The following is a 14,367-nucleotide window of genomic DNA, read 5'->3' as shown; positions in this document are numbered from 1 at the left end:
CTAGAGAAGAGCAAACATGTGGCTGGGTCCCTGGAAGTACTCATTAGCAGGAGTATCTCAGAGGGAGCTGCAACTATATGACAAGTAAAGTGGGCTTCTGTTTGGGGAAAGTGTTTTGGAGACATGTTTTTAGCATGGTGAAAAAAAAAGATTCCTCATGTCACAGCATGCAAAAAAATCTGTAACCATTGGCATCCCACAAATATTTTTCCTATAAAAGCAATGGTATCTTGTCTTATTCTTCTTACAATATTAGCTAGCAAAGTGATTTCATTTGCTATCAATGATAATGAATGATAAATAACAGATATTTTAAAGCATGAGATGCTTTGGATGAAGATATGCTGTACTATGACCTGGAAGGTGCCTGTTATACTAATTTCTTCTAAGGTGGATCCTGCAGCCTTGACTGACACAATCAAGCCAATAGAAAGCAAAGGGCTACTCATTTGAATAGTGGCAGCAGCAGCAGACACCAAGTTTGGCAATTTTGCTTTATCCCTTTCTGCAGCTCGGCCTTTTAAAAACAGCATGTAAATTTTATTTCCATTATTAAGCTTAAAAAAAGGAGGGAGGGGAAAAATAAAATCAAGTAGAAAAAAAGGACCACATAACTAGGGCTGCTGCTTCCATTTAGTGGGATGGACAACAGCAAGAATAAATAAGAATACAAAGACAGGATAAATCAACTATGCTACACATGTGGCAATACATCTTATTTTACTGTATTTGTTATCAAGATGACATGCAGTCTAGAACTTCATGGCAAACACACTGGCAAAAGCCATAAACCATGAGAATAACAAGGCTCGAAGGAACAAGGCTTACAAAGACAACCCCAAGGGTGACTTTCTTAGATACCAGTAAATAAATCCCTAAAGGCAAGGAACTAAAGTACAGCAACCCTAGCAACCACACTAGTACCCGAATTGAGGTCTGGAAGAGCAAAGATGTGCAGTTCCACACTGTCCAGTTGTGGGACACAGTTGCAACAGAGTCAAAACTTGTAGGCCTGTAAAATTCCACCACGGGGGTTGAGTTCAGAGTCTGGGGACTTTCTCTCTGTACTTCCATGATTGTTATAACCAGGCAGTTAGAAGAGGTGTGAGAAGGGCTAACCAGAGACGCCAACCTTTTGGGAGTCAGCAACAGTTCTGTTGGGTTGTCTGGTAGGCACTTCTTCCCCTTTCCCCCACAAGCTAAATTCAGAAGGATGTTGTTATCATCAGGAAGACTACTAACCTCATCGTCTGGCAGGCACGTTTCAAACCTGCAAAACGGGCATACTATGACTCCTTGCGGGGAATCACCGAAGTCTATGATCTTGCAAAGGCATTTGGCACATACTCTGTGACAACACTCCAGCACTTTCGGTTTTCTCTGTCGCAGGTTATAGCGGTTGTAACAGATCTTGCACTCGAGCTCATCTGAGCTCTGGGTCTCCACAGACTCTTCTGGTAGTTGACTGGTCATTTCTTCTGATGGTTTTTAGACTTGCAGAAAGAGGAGTCAAGGGACAAAGAGGTCACTGGGGCTTATTTTAGAACTTTTTCGTGATGATCGTATCACCCATCTCAAACAGGAAAAGAGGAGATGATGTCGAAAAGCATCAGTAGGCGTCATCCATTTTCAGCTTCTGCTAGGGATTGCACACTGCATGTCCTTTACTCTGAGCCAGGCATCCATCTGAAAAAGATGATGTGCAATTTCTGTGGAAGAAAAGAAAAAGCTGTAGCAGGTGAAATATGCAAGTTCCACTTTTTACAAACTTAGCTTCCTTTGCTAAAAATACCTCTAAGATAGTTTTTTTCTGTGGCATATGGGGCCTATATAAGTCATGCTGATAAAACTTAGTATCATGCTGCACGCATTTGCTTTAGACTTGTAACTTTGACTGGCTCAGCCCATGAAGTTCTCAGCAGAAGCTGCAATCTAATCACTGATCTGTGACCATTTGTTTAAACCCTGGTTTCCTAAGGAAATGAGACCTGACCCCTGGAGCTTCTCATCTTTCTCAGTAACTTGTGAACCTGCTGTCCAATTTCAAACAAATTGGCAGAGGGGCAGCAGTACTGAACATAACTAAGTTTCTAAAAAAGTTGGTAGAGAGGAAGAGGTATTTATAATAACTATCATTTATCCTGGAGGGTAATGGTCAGCCAGCACATGCGCAGCCTCTGCTCTAAACTGGCAGCACGCTGCCTGCTGCTCAGGCAGAGTGTAGGGCAACACAGGGGGAATCTGGTGATACTCTGGGGAGTATCTGGAGAGTTTTGGGGAGTGTAGTGGGTAGGGAGGAGGGCTGGGGTTATTGTAAAGAGTTATGTGGGGACCTCAGTCAAATTTGGAAAAGATCAGCCTTCATTAATTTTGCTACTTGTAGAACAGCTCTTTTCTGTCTCCACCTAGCTGCTCAACACAGATTATGAAAAAAAGAGTTCTTCAGCTTGCAACAAATGTCTTCTTCAATGTGTAGATGCTAGGATGAAGGTTAATGTGTCTCTCAAGGGTCATTCCCCAGATGCACTGGCTTTCAAGTGTTTCATGGCTGCAACAGCTGTTTCACACCTCAGCTACAGAGAGGCCCGTGGCATGCTTGTGCTGCTGCACTCCCATTCTGCCCAGCATTTTTGCCACCAGACCTATCAGCCTTGCTTAAACAAATGTATTGTCATATTTTGTAACTGTGCATTTCCACGACTTCAGGAAACAGTCCGTGTGTTACAAACAAAACATTAACCAGGACTATGTACTCTGGGGACCAATAATTACCAGCATTAATAAAACCAGCACTATCTGCCAGAAAATAAAAACTTCTTCCCAATTCAGGCACGTGCTTGCTCACAGAGGTGGGTGCAGCATTGCATCTTGCAGGCTTTCAAACTCATTCCTTCACTGCTAGAGTAGCAAGGAACTTGCCACAGTCAAATAATGGGGGGTCAGCACTTGTGTCCAGCTGCCTCTTGCATTATCAATAAATACCAGGCACGTGTAATATGAAAAAATTGGCCTATTTCAATAAACTTGTTTCTTGACTATTAGTTTTAGTAAATGTTTGCTTCCTTTCCCTTTTCCTTGGGAAGTTTTTACTCACTCCTAGCATTCAGATGTTCATCCTTTTTTGAGAACAAGGCATCAAGTTCTCTCTTTTAAGCAATGTGCTCCTTCTGTCAATACATTTTACCTGCCAGCCATCAGATACAGTAAAGTCTCTTTTCATGGGTCTCTTATTCCTACTGTGCTTTAAGGATTTTCCATTCTCTCTCTCAACTTTCTGCACAATATAGCTTCTATAAGTGACGTAATTTCTAAAGCTCACCTTCTGGATTTTAAAGCAAAGATGTCATACTTCAGACAATGCAGTAATGAAAAAAACCCATGACAACATAGGGAAGAAAAAAACCCCTATTTCTTTAAGAGTTTCTAACAGACATGGCACCCTCCCTATTCAATTTTCTTAACTTTTTTCCTGCCTCTTCCAACTCATTTCTTTAGTGCTTTAAAAGTTTTCATCTCTGCCTTACTGCTGTTTTTGTTATTTGTAGTGTGACTATATTTCTGGTGTGTTCTGTTAGGCAAGGCAAACATGAGAAGGTTGATCCATAATTTTCAGAGTGTACAAGCTAAACATCTTATAGGAGACAAAAAGTACATCTTTTACAAATCTTATAACCTATCCTTTATCCTTCGTTACACTGTGTGCTTCCTTATTAATTTCTGCTACTCTTTTTATTTCATTCCAAATATCATCTTCTAGATGACTTTTAGGTATATATCAATGTCATGAGATACTAACTTTCCAAAGGATGAAGAAACCACAAAAAGGACCTAAAAAAAAGTGAAATGCCAGCCTACAGGAATGCGAAGCACCACTGAAAAGTTAGGAAGCCAAACAAAATAAGCAACAGTTTTGAACTTTTACATCTTAAGTATCATTCATCTTCTGTACCTGAGGTGAATTAGGATTACTAACATGCACATGTTTCACAGCTAAGGCTGGCAAATGTTGTCCAATGACATAAAATTTGTTTTCTGATTAACCACAAATCTTCCAAAAATTGTGTCTGCTTCTCACAGAAAATTATGACCTTTCTCTGAAAACTCCCAACTAGAAAATCTTTGTATTTTAGTGTTTATCTTTGTAATGAATATTTCCAGGTTTCACAAAAAACAGCCCACTTTCCAGCCAATTCTGTTCAGACATGGATCACCTTTGCCTTAATCAGTTTCAAAATGAAAGTATTTTCCTGATTCTATCCCCTTTAAGTGGCCAAATTTAGCATTAATACAAGGAGTAACAAGTCCCTGGGACTAGCCATGTCCCAATTGCTAAATTGGGGCCATTAGCTTCATTTCCAGAACACAATGATCTTCCTATTGTAGTTTCTGTCATGAGCTATTCTACAAATTATTTTCAAACTATTTTTTTTTAAATGTACTGTACAAGAAAGAGCTACTTTCATCATCTTTCTCTCTTCACAGAGTCTGTTCAAAACATATCCATCAGTAATAAAACATCATTGATCGCTTTTTGTTTGACTAAGTTCAGATGTTGAATTTCTCCTTATGTGTTCTAGTGTGATTACTGCTTACTACTATTCTTCATTTAAACATCTTTTCCTTTGAAAATTAAAATTTAATCACTAATTCCTATTAATGCTATTCATACATTTTTTAACCTTCTCAGCTCGATGGTGGTTTTAGATACTTCCTGGTTGTTTTTTTTTCTTTCCTGATTTCTTAGGGAATTATCTATTTTTACTTCCGAATACCCACTTTCCTGCTCATTTTTTCTCTGCTGAGAACTCACACCTTTTTGACCTTAATTAATGCTGCCCTGCTATTATATACACCACATATACTAAAAGTTGTCTGATCAGGGACTTATTAAAAATAAAAGAAAACTGAGGATTTTAAAATAATTTGACTTCAAGTTAGCCCTATTTCTTGAGAAAATGGGACATTTCTTGAGAAATATGGCCAGATACTCCTTCAAGCAACTTCTACTCTATGTCAAAGATTTTCTAGCTTGTCTTTTGCATGTGTCCCAGGTGGGTATTTACTGGAAGCAGGCAGAATAAGGAATTAAAGTGGGGAATAGATTAACTGCTGCCCCTCTGAATCCTGATCTCCCACCAAAATGTGGCAATTCACATACTTCATTCAGGTTGCTGTGTGTTGAAAGCAAGACAAGCTGCAATGCTACGCAGAAAAAAGGGATTGTGTCTGTGTGTTCGTGTTTTTGTCCTCCTCTTCTGCCATGAGAAGGCATGTCCCTATCATATGCTCCAATATTCCATTAATGTTTTTAAAATACTGAACTGCAATATGCATGTTCTTTCTGACCTTGACATCCAGTGGGCACTCAAGTAAAAACTCCTGAGTGCAAATCCTATGATGAGTCTAACCTCTTTCACTTCAAGTACAAAGTTCTTACTGACTTGAGATCAAAGTGAGGTGTCATGTCTATTTTTAAAGCACTGTGTTTATTTTTATTAATTCTGATATTTTTCATGACTTTACTCCTTATGTCCAGTTTTCCACTTGAGCTTATTTTTAGATAGAGGTGTCTCACATGCTTGTTTGATATCAACAGACACAAGATGTAACTAGAGAAATTTCAATTTTATATTAGGAAAAAAAAATTCACAAGGTGTTCAAACATTGGAACAGATGCCAGGAAAGGTGGAAATGAAATCTCCAACCTTAAAGATATTGAAAATTTGACTGGATACGACCCTGGTCAGGCCACTCTACCTTGGAATTTGGCCCTGCTTTGAGTAAAGAGGACTGGACCCTTGCTGGAGATACCTTCCAACCCAAATTATTCTATGATTCTATATTTTGATATCCTGAACTCGCTTTATGTGATCTGTTTGAGAAGCTTTGTCCCTTACCGAATAAGGAATCAGACTGACAGTTGCTTATGTAGCTAAACATCACTCCTAGATAATAATTCCTTCATTTAATATGTGAATTCCTTTTTACAAGAAGGACTAGACACCTTCTGCTATTCTGTCTTCATATCCGATGGGATCAACACAATCCCATGGCAGAACTTTTCATTCCTGTGTCTATTATGTAGTGCATAGCGGCCTTCTGAACAAAATATAAACTACTAGACATGTACAATGATAACAGCATCCACTGCAGTTTATCCAAGAACAAGCACATCTGTTGCAGTATAATAACCACTTGTCTTTTGTAAGAGTTCTAAGCACTGCAGAAGTGAAGCCGTCATCCCTGTTCACGTCATGTTCCTGCTGCTGCAGTGCCACCTGTCCTGTACCTTGCAGACTCCTCTACCTGACCCTTTTACTAGAAAGGGAGAAAAGCTGAAGAAAGCGAGGCATCTTCTGGATGGCAAAAGATCGCCAGCAGTCCCCACAGTGCTCCACCTGACTGCTGGAGGGCACTCTCAGAAGCAGGGGGAATGTCCCTTGAGAGCAAGAGGAGGCCACCCACAAAAATCAGACTGAACAAAAAATAGCAACCTCTTCTGCGTGACCCTAGGAATGCCCGGACAGACTGCAAGGGACTACATCAGTCCAAATGAGGCCACTGTCCATCGATCAATTTTCTACTAATCACTGCTGGGTTGCAGACTGCAGATTGCAGGCTTTCATCCCAGGTGTGGAAAAAAAGGTGAATGGGTTGTGCAACATGTTATGGCCCCTCTTTGCACTCATCTATCAAACACTGTGTAGACAAAGTGTTCTTATGAGAGGCCAGACGCAATTAGTCGTAGATGAAACTCTCAATATTGGAGCTCCGTCATGCTGACAGGGCAAAGTAGATGGGAAATTTGTGCTGCTCTTCCCTAATGAAAGATCATCCTTGCCCAGTTTATCAAATCAACCTTTTATCGTTCATCTCTCTCACTTTTTTTCCTATGAAGGGAATTTGCCAATATGTCCTATATAACCTAAAACGAATACACGAGGTCAGTAATTTACTTCCATAAGATATCATCCACAGAGCTACCCCACATGCGATATTTTCAAAGGTTTTTAAAGTTTCCTCTAAATGCAAGCCAAGTGTATTTAGGGAATAAGAGAAGGAAAAAAATATATAGAGATAAGTAAATACAGAGAAACTTACTTTCTAAGAAAAAGAACTTCTTGCAAAGGTTCACTTGCAGGGAACACAAAAAATGCCTATTCTTCTCCACATGGGCAAAAACTGGCAGAAAGGACGGAAACAGAATTAGTAGAGCAGGAATACAGCAGGGAGAATTTTCAGTCTGTTTTCTCTGAGAGGAAGTAATCCAAATTCTCTCATTTGAATGGAAATACCCATATGTCAAGATTTCTGTTTAGAAAAATATATTGGGTAAATCCCATTTACTAAAATTATTTCTGTAAAATAATCTAGAGTTATCTTTACAGATCTGTTGTTGATTTTAAGCCTCGTTCAATATTATGCACCAAACACTCTGAAGTGCTATCTCTTCTAGCAACCACATATTCACAAATGTTAGCAATTCACTCAAAAAAAAACCCCAACCCAAAAGCAAAGCAGCTAAAGAGATAAACTCTGCTTTGAAAGAAGAGTTTTAGAAACATATCAAATACTTTCCTTTGCAAATCTCATAGAAGCTCTTTGATTGCTTCTACTTTTCCAAACAAACTGCAGTCTCTTCTCCAGCACAGACCAGAAAGACCATCTCCTGTGGGCCACTGCATTCACATTTGCTGCACTCTGACTCAGCAGGAAATGACCATCGCACTAGATTTTTCCAGCTTGGGCTAAGCACAATGCAAAAAAATCCCTAAACTGCTTTACTAATCTGGCATTTGAATAGACTACGTTTAAAGTGCCAGCAGCTATCATGTTCAACCTGTTTCGTGCCACATTTCTGCTAACATTGAATGGGTTTTAACAATGGGCATTTCCCTGTCAACTTCAATCAATGCGAGACTTTGCACAAGAGTTACAGAATGTGACGTACTGATCCATGCTTGGTTTATGGTCAGCTGTATAAACTATGAAAAATGCCTCAATTCTTTTCACAAAAACATAGTTTTCAATGGAATAGGTAATGAGGTTATTTCTCAACTAACTACGCATGAAAGAGAAACACTGCAACTAATACAGCAAACATTTGTGTATTATTGACTGCTTCACAAGGGACTAATATCAAATAAAAGTATTTTTATCAGAAGTTATTGTTACAATATTTAGAGTCCTTGCCTGATCTCTCTCAAACCTGTACAACAATATCACAAAAATACAAAATATAGAAAATCATAGCTTTTCATGGGTCTCTGATCATTTAGTACGAGAAGTCATGTAATAGTAATGTGCCATCTTATATAAAAAAAATAAAATCAACAGTTAATTTTTTTATTTTTTTTTTAAATTATTCTCCCCCCTCCCCTAAGTAAGCAGGGATATTTTCATCTAACACAGGGTTCACTTTATTCGATATTGTGACGCTGGCTCTTAGGGTACTTTCTACATCTTTTGTGTAAGCGTATTCAATATCACCAGACTCAATTTCCTCTTAACAATATCATTTGCAATACTTTTTTGTTATTCCAATAACTCAGATTATGTGTCAGGTAGTAGTGGAAAATGGTACAAATAAACAGTGACTGCCTTATTGAAACCCTACTATCCTCAATGACTTACTTTCTAGGTGAAGGCTACTACAGTATTGATATGAATGTTAAAACTGACTATGATGTAGAAAAAAATGTTTTATCAGTTAGGCTTGTAGACACAAGCAAAATCTTTTCCAATATTCCTAAAGAAGAATTTTTTCCCTCATATATAATTAATGAGCTATTTATATAGCAATATGCTGAATGACTCCTTAATGTGACATATGGTTGTGGGTTGCTTTGCAGCTGTTTTAAGAACAAAACTAATAAAGGACAAAGGATCTGATCTCTTAATAGCTGTCTTGATTTAAACGTACTATTAATTACACTAAATCAATAAGTAAAAAGAGATGGCTTGAAATTTGTATCTAAAATGGTAACATTTAATTTTGGAAATACGCTAAACAAAGTTCATTAATTTTAAAATTATTTTAAATTGTTTCAGAACCTGCTTAATTGGGCTGCTTTAGCATTTTCTCTTGTACTGTTTTCTCACTGCCAATGGCTTTTCCTCTATGACTCTGAAACCAAGAAATAATCTACTCCAATAAGAATATTTTTCATGATAGAACTCATGACCTTAATATTGTTTTACGGAAAGGTTAGACATTCTCTTCTCTGGTAGCAGGGGTGGTTTTTGGCAGCTTTCTTAAATAAGATGGAGTTCTGCTTCTGTGCTTTTGTGTTTGTCCTTTAGAAGCTCTTCTGAGAATTGAAAAGACTGTAGGACATTGATTCTAGAATATGACTTGAAAAGATACAAAATGATAAATAAATAAAAAGTTTCCCAGCATTTCTTAACATAGGCATAAATGTTTAATCATATGACCTACAGATATGTCTAGCATTTATCTTTAAATTAGGCATTATTAAAAGGCAGTATGATTTTGTATTAGCTTTCAGAATACATGAAGATAACACCATAGAAGATTACCTCCTTGTTTTGCTCCCTATTGTATGCTTCAATGTAAGTAATTAAAATAAGTCCAGAAATACAAGCAAATAACTTATATATATATATAAAAATGACTGTTGTACTGGAAGATATTAAGTGATGTACACAAAAAGTAAGATCCCCAAAATATGGCAGAATTCTTTTTCTTTGGACGTATTTTCTATGTTACATAATTTGGGAGGGATCAGGTGAGACAAAATTACAGAAAATTAATCTTGATTACATCATTCAGTGAGAAATTCCTCTTCACACAGGGGAATCATTTTAATGCATTATAGTAAGTTCCAATTAACCTTCAAAATAAGATTTAAATAGAAAGTAAGTGTTGCATTAGCTTTGTTCTAATGGAGCTGAAAATAATCCCAGAATAGACTAGAAATGAAGCTCTATTTCTTGCTATTTCTATTGTCATTAAGAGCAATCTCTCTAATACTTAAGTAAGTTTAACTTGGTTCATTGTTTCAGGCATTTTTGAGGATATGACTATGTATAAAGATTTTGCCAGATTGTCTATTTTATCTCAATAGGTTAGTGCAAACAGATAATAAAAAGGGTGGAGGATTATACAGGGCAGTACTGATACTGAAGCTTACGTATTGCTTACATCACTTTGGTAACAAGGTTTTCTGCTTTAAATACTGCTCAGAATTTGTGTATTATCCTGTGCAGAAAGGAAAATAGTGAAATACAACTGCAGTTACTTCAGTCACAGAATGTTTGAAAACTATATGTCAATATAATCCAAATCCAATCCAGATTTCCACTTACAAACAACCAAACTACTTCTCCAGACCTGGTTTTCCACCAGCAAAAAAACCCCAAATCTTTTTTTTTTTTTTTTTTTAAGAAAAAAAGGGTTTTTTTTAAAAAACTGGCAACCAAAATCTAATCTAGCTGATGTTGCAGGTAGTCCCAATAGCTTGAAAGGAAAAGGGAGGGGTCTGAGGAAACAATACTTTAACCTGGATATACTAAACTGTAATTTTAGTATTTAATTTAGTTCACTTAAAGCACACATCTAAAAATAGTTATTGCTGGGATCAAAATTATACTTATTTTGGCAATATAGCAATAGTTGGCATATATTATTTTCTCACATGACATTCTATATTATATGACTAGAGTTGCAATGATGTAACTAAGATTTTTTAAAAAATCTTATTAATATATTTTTAAAAAAGAGTAACACAAAACCCCCAGATGTTATGAAAAATATAATATCAGTAGATCTTGTTAACATGTGGTAAAGCTAAGTTGTATGCCTTCAACTGCATTCATGGGAACTGAATGATCCCAACAGACAAGTGTCAATGAGGAGATGTTAACTTTGACTGTAACATGTATTGCCCTCTTACAAAATATTTGCAGGAAAAAGTCCATTTGGCCTTATTTATACACAAGGGAAATAATTTTAGAAGTGTACCAAATTTGTTTTTAACTGCAAGTTAAAAACTGCCATGGGTTTTTGTTTGTTTGTTTTTTCCCCCAAGCACTTGTTGTTATTACCCTGCACCAAACAGCCTTATTTTGGGCTAATTTTCAGAAGTATTTTTCTTTGGCCTCAAATGAAAAATGCCTCAAATAATAAAAAAGAAATACTTGTTAGGCTTTTATACTAACTATAAGCAAATTACGGTCTATGACCTTTATGGTCTTAAGAAAATACAGACATTTTAATTTTTTTATTTGACTGCTTCTGCTGAAAATGAAGCAGCATTACTACAATAACTCCACAAGAAGCATCACAGCAACTCTACTTCTGTCTAGCAGGGCTTCACAGTTGCATGGCTGCTGCATGCAAATATACTACAAAACTACAAAGAACAGTTACTGCATGTACACCCATCATTCTAGACATAGGTACATGAAATAAAATTGCATATATTTAAAAAATAGATGAAAGGAGTTAAATTAATTTGTGTCAAATGATATGCACAGCTTTTATTTTATGTCATTAAGGAATACAGGGATCCTCTTAAACAAGAGCAGCTTTAAGTATTAGACTGGAAGAATCTTTGTAACTACTGTGAATGATCTGGGACTGTCAGGGCTCCATAAAGTGCTACAACACTGGTCTCAAAATTGCTGGAGTATTCTGCTGGTGAAATTTGCTTAACTAACTCAGATTAATGCTTATAAAGTACTTAAAATGTAGGGAGATTGATATGAATCGTTCTGCTTCAAACATGTTATTTAGCAGTGAAATGGGATTTTTTTCAGCCATTGTGAACTGTCACTGAAAGAGTTTAAGTGCTACTGGATGGAGTATTTCAAGCGAAGGACAGAATCCTCATGGGCTGAGACTCTATATACAGCAATAATACAGAGACTACACTCTATAAGGAATCAGTTTGGTGTGATTGCTTTCCCAAAAGAAATCCTCTCCATTGGTAGTCTCAATGTCTCCTTAAGAGTTAGCTTTGAAGAGCTAGCTCTCACCAGAACTCACGACTTCGGGTCACTTTTTCCACAATGGTCAAAAGAAAAATTGTCTCTACTTACTATGTCTATGTCATCCCATCCTACATCAGTCCTAAAGTACACAGGAATCTGCTGAGGATAAGCTGAAATATGAAATCCTCTGGGTATTTCTGAAGGCACCGTGGTCACCAGGGTTTGCCCTGAGACTAGTGCTACTTCTGGGAGCATGTTCAGGCCTGGGATGCCCTTCAGACTGCATAAGAGGAGTAGAAACAAGCAGCCAATTTATCCATAGCATGTATCAAAATTCAGTTAAGTATACCCTCACATGTGTTTCTGATAGAAATATATTGCCACAATGGCAGCTAATCCAATGAAGTTAAATGTAATCAACATGAATCTGCAAAGCAGTTGGAAAATGTGTTTCAGCAAGAGTTGCCTGTTTTGGGGCAAGGACAACCTGGACTTTCCAAATTTTCCATCATCCAAAAGAGTTACACTGGTCAAGTCTGACAAACTCAGTGGAGAGTATAAAATTGTCTTTGTTTTGAGCAGATCTACAGCATTTTTATGTAATTTGTAGCTGTGACAGATGAAAAGCTAAACTACATCAAAATGTTTGAAGTGAGCCAGTTGAGCATATTTAAAATACAAAATCCACTAAAAGAAAGCATTGCTGAATATTTCAAGACATATTCAGAAACACAGCTTGTATATTAAACTAATTAGAAAAAAAAATGCAAAACAAAACCCCCCAAAACCAGATAGAAACCATAGAAACCAGATAGAAAGAACATAAAAGGGGATTTTAAAGGTTTAAGCTGCAATAAAATCTGTAGAGAGTCGTTATACTTGCCTATTTACCTGGTTTAGTGTAAATTAATAACTGAGACCAGATATTGGTATTTTCTTAAGTGGTAATAATGAATTTTAGTTTTAAGTGTTTTGCAACATATAGTACAAGGCAAGAAAACTAGAAAATAGAACACTAACAAGTTCTGGACTTCACTTAAAGTAATAAAAATCCCAACATCAACACAGCAGCTTTCCAGTGAGTATTCCCAAGGATATCGGGTTTTCTACACTGTATCACAAATGAGCAGCTTGGCTGAGTGTGGGATGTCGGACTTGTCCAGGCTTGTTGGTGCCGAATACAGGGCCATTATGACCCAGCAGAAGGGGCCCTGGGGGAGTCCAGCTTGGGCGAGAGCAGGGATTAAGCAACTTGCTTATCTTGCACTGACAAGCACTGGACCTGAACAGGGGCGGGAGATGAGCAATTTGTTCATCTTAACAAGATGCAGCGCCTGACGGGTCTACTCCTTAATCAACTAAGTGACGCCCGGGGTGAGGGGGAGCCTTCATAGCTTGACGTTACTTTGGTAAAACTAAACAGACCACCCCTCCTCTACACTGAATGCCTTTGTTCTCCGCCACTTCCCCCCCCCCAGGCCCGATCAACTGCACAACAAGCCTTGTTAAGGGCCAATCGACACACAATACCTGACTTAGTCCCACCTTGCCAAAAGTATAAATCTGGCATTTAGAATCCCCTTTTTTTGAGGACGAGAACTCCAACTATCCGGACGGGTCGATGGGCCTGGACCTCTCTCCTCCCCAAGCAGGGACGCCTCTTGGGTAAGACTTGTGCCTCCGATTATGTCGGATGTTACCCCGGGAAAACTATCATTAACAAAAGCGCTGAACTATTAACTTGAGCTCAAAATAAGTGCATTTATCAACGGCAATTCTGAACTTTTATATCTGTCGCTCCAATAAATTACCTATTTTTCTTTTCAACTTTGCGAAACTGTTTCAGTGAAAGTCCTTAGTGGGGCTCTGACAGGCAAACGTTGACTCTGATAAGTGGCTACACACATAATCCTTTAGACATAAACCGTTGACCAAGTCTGGGACTAAGACTGGACCTAGCCACACCTAGGCTTCTCTCTGAGAAGGAGTTTAGAAAGCAAGGGGGTCCTTTCTGAACCTCGTGACTCAACGGGAGGGCCTCCCTCAGCCACACATCAGACTTGTACCCTTTCACGCAATGGGACCGTAGAATGAAACCATGAGGCAGAGCCTTTTCTGCCTCAGGGACGCCATGGAATCCAGAATATGGTGCGGACAAGGAAACCTACGTTTCTTGGGCAATGCTTTTCTGCAATCCAAATTCAAAAGACCTGACCATGAATGTCACTCTTTCCTCCAGCTGATGACAGCCAAGCATCAAGGGTGGAGCCTGAGAGATGTGTTAGCCCAGTGGTAGCCTGCTGGAGTCCAGCTCCAGGCAGTCACGGCCAGCAGATCCAGCCCCCCACCGGCCCACAGAGCACCAGACGGGCTGTCCGGGTGGGCTCCGAACACAAAGCTGGTGAGGTCAGC

At 38.2% G+C, this 14,367-nt stretch overlaps 1 protein-coding gene across 8 annotated transcripts in view; it reads right to left on the bottom strand.

Annotated features, from left to right (window-relative positions):
* Positions 1 to 326: 326 nt before the first annotated feature.
* RNF182 (ring finger protein 182) overlaps positions 327 to 14,367 on the bottom strand; it is a 405,114-nt gene continuing 391,073 nt past the window's right edge. For 4 of the 8 annotated variants that reach the window (XM_075745129.1, XM_075745128.1, XM_075745130.1 and 1 more), the window contains 2 exons: positions 7,102 to 7,182; positions 327 to 1,686 (listed from right to left, as the gene is read on the bottom strand). In XM_075745129.1, the coding sequence (XP_075601244.1) occupies positions 736 to 1,473 (738 nt within the window). In that variant the 5' untranslated portion in view covers positions 1,474 to 1,686; positions 7,102 to 7,182 and the 3' untranslated portion in view covers positions 327 to 735. Of the gene's footprint in view, positions 1,687 to 7,101; positions 10,394 to 12,063; positions 12,655 to 14,367 lie in introns of those variants that run through there. The other 4 variants (XM_075745133.1, XM_075745127.1, XM_075745125.1 and 1 more) reach the window with 4 other exon arrangements.

The sequence above is a fragment of the Balearica regulorum genome, chromosome 2, assembly GCF_011004875.1.
Source record: "Balearica regulorum gibbericeps isolate bBalReg1 chromosome 2, bBalReg1.pri, whole genome shotgun sequence".
Lineage (NCBI taxonomy): Eukaryota > Metazoa > Chordata > Aves > Gruiformes > Gruidae > Balearica > Balearica regulorum.
This window is presented reverse-complemented; position numbering and strand designations above follow the sequence as displayed.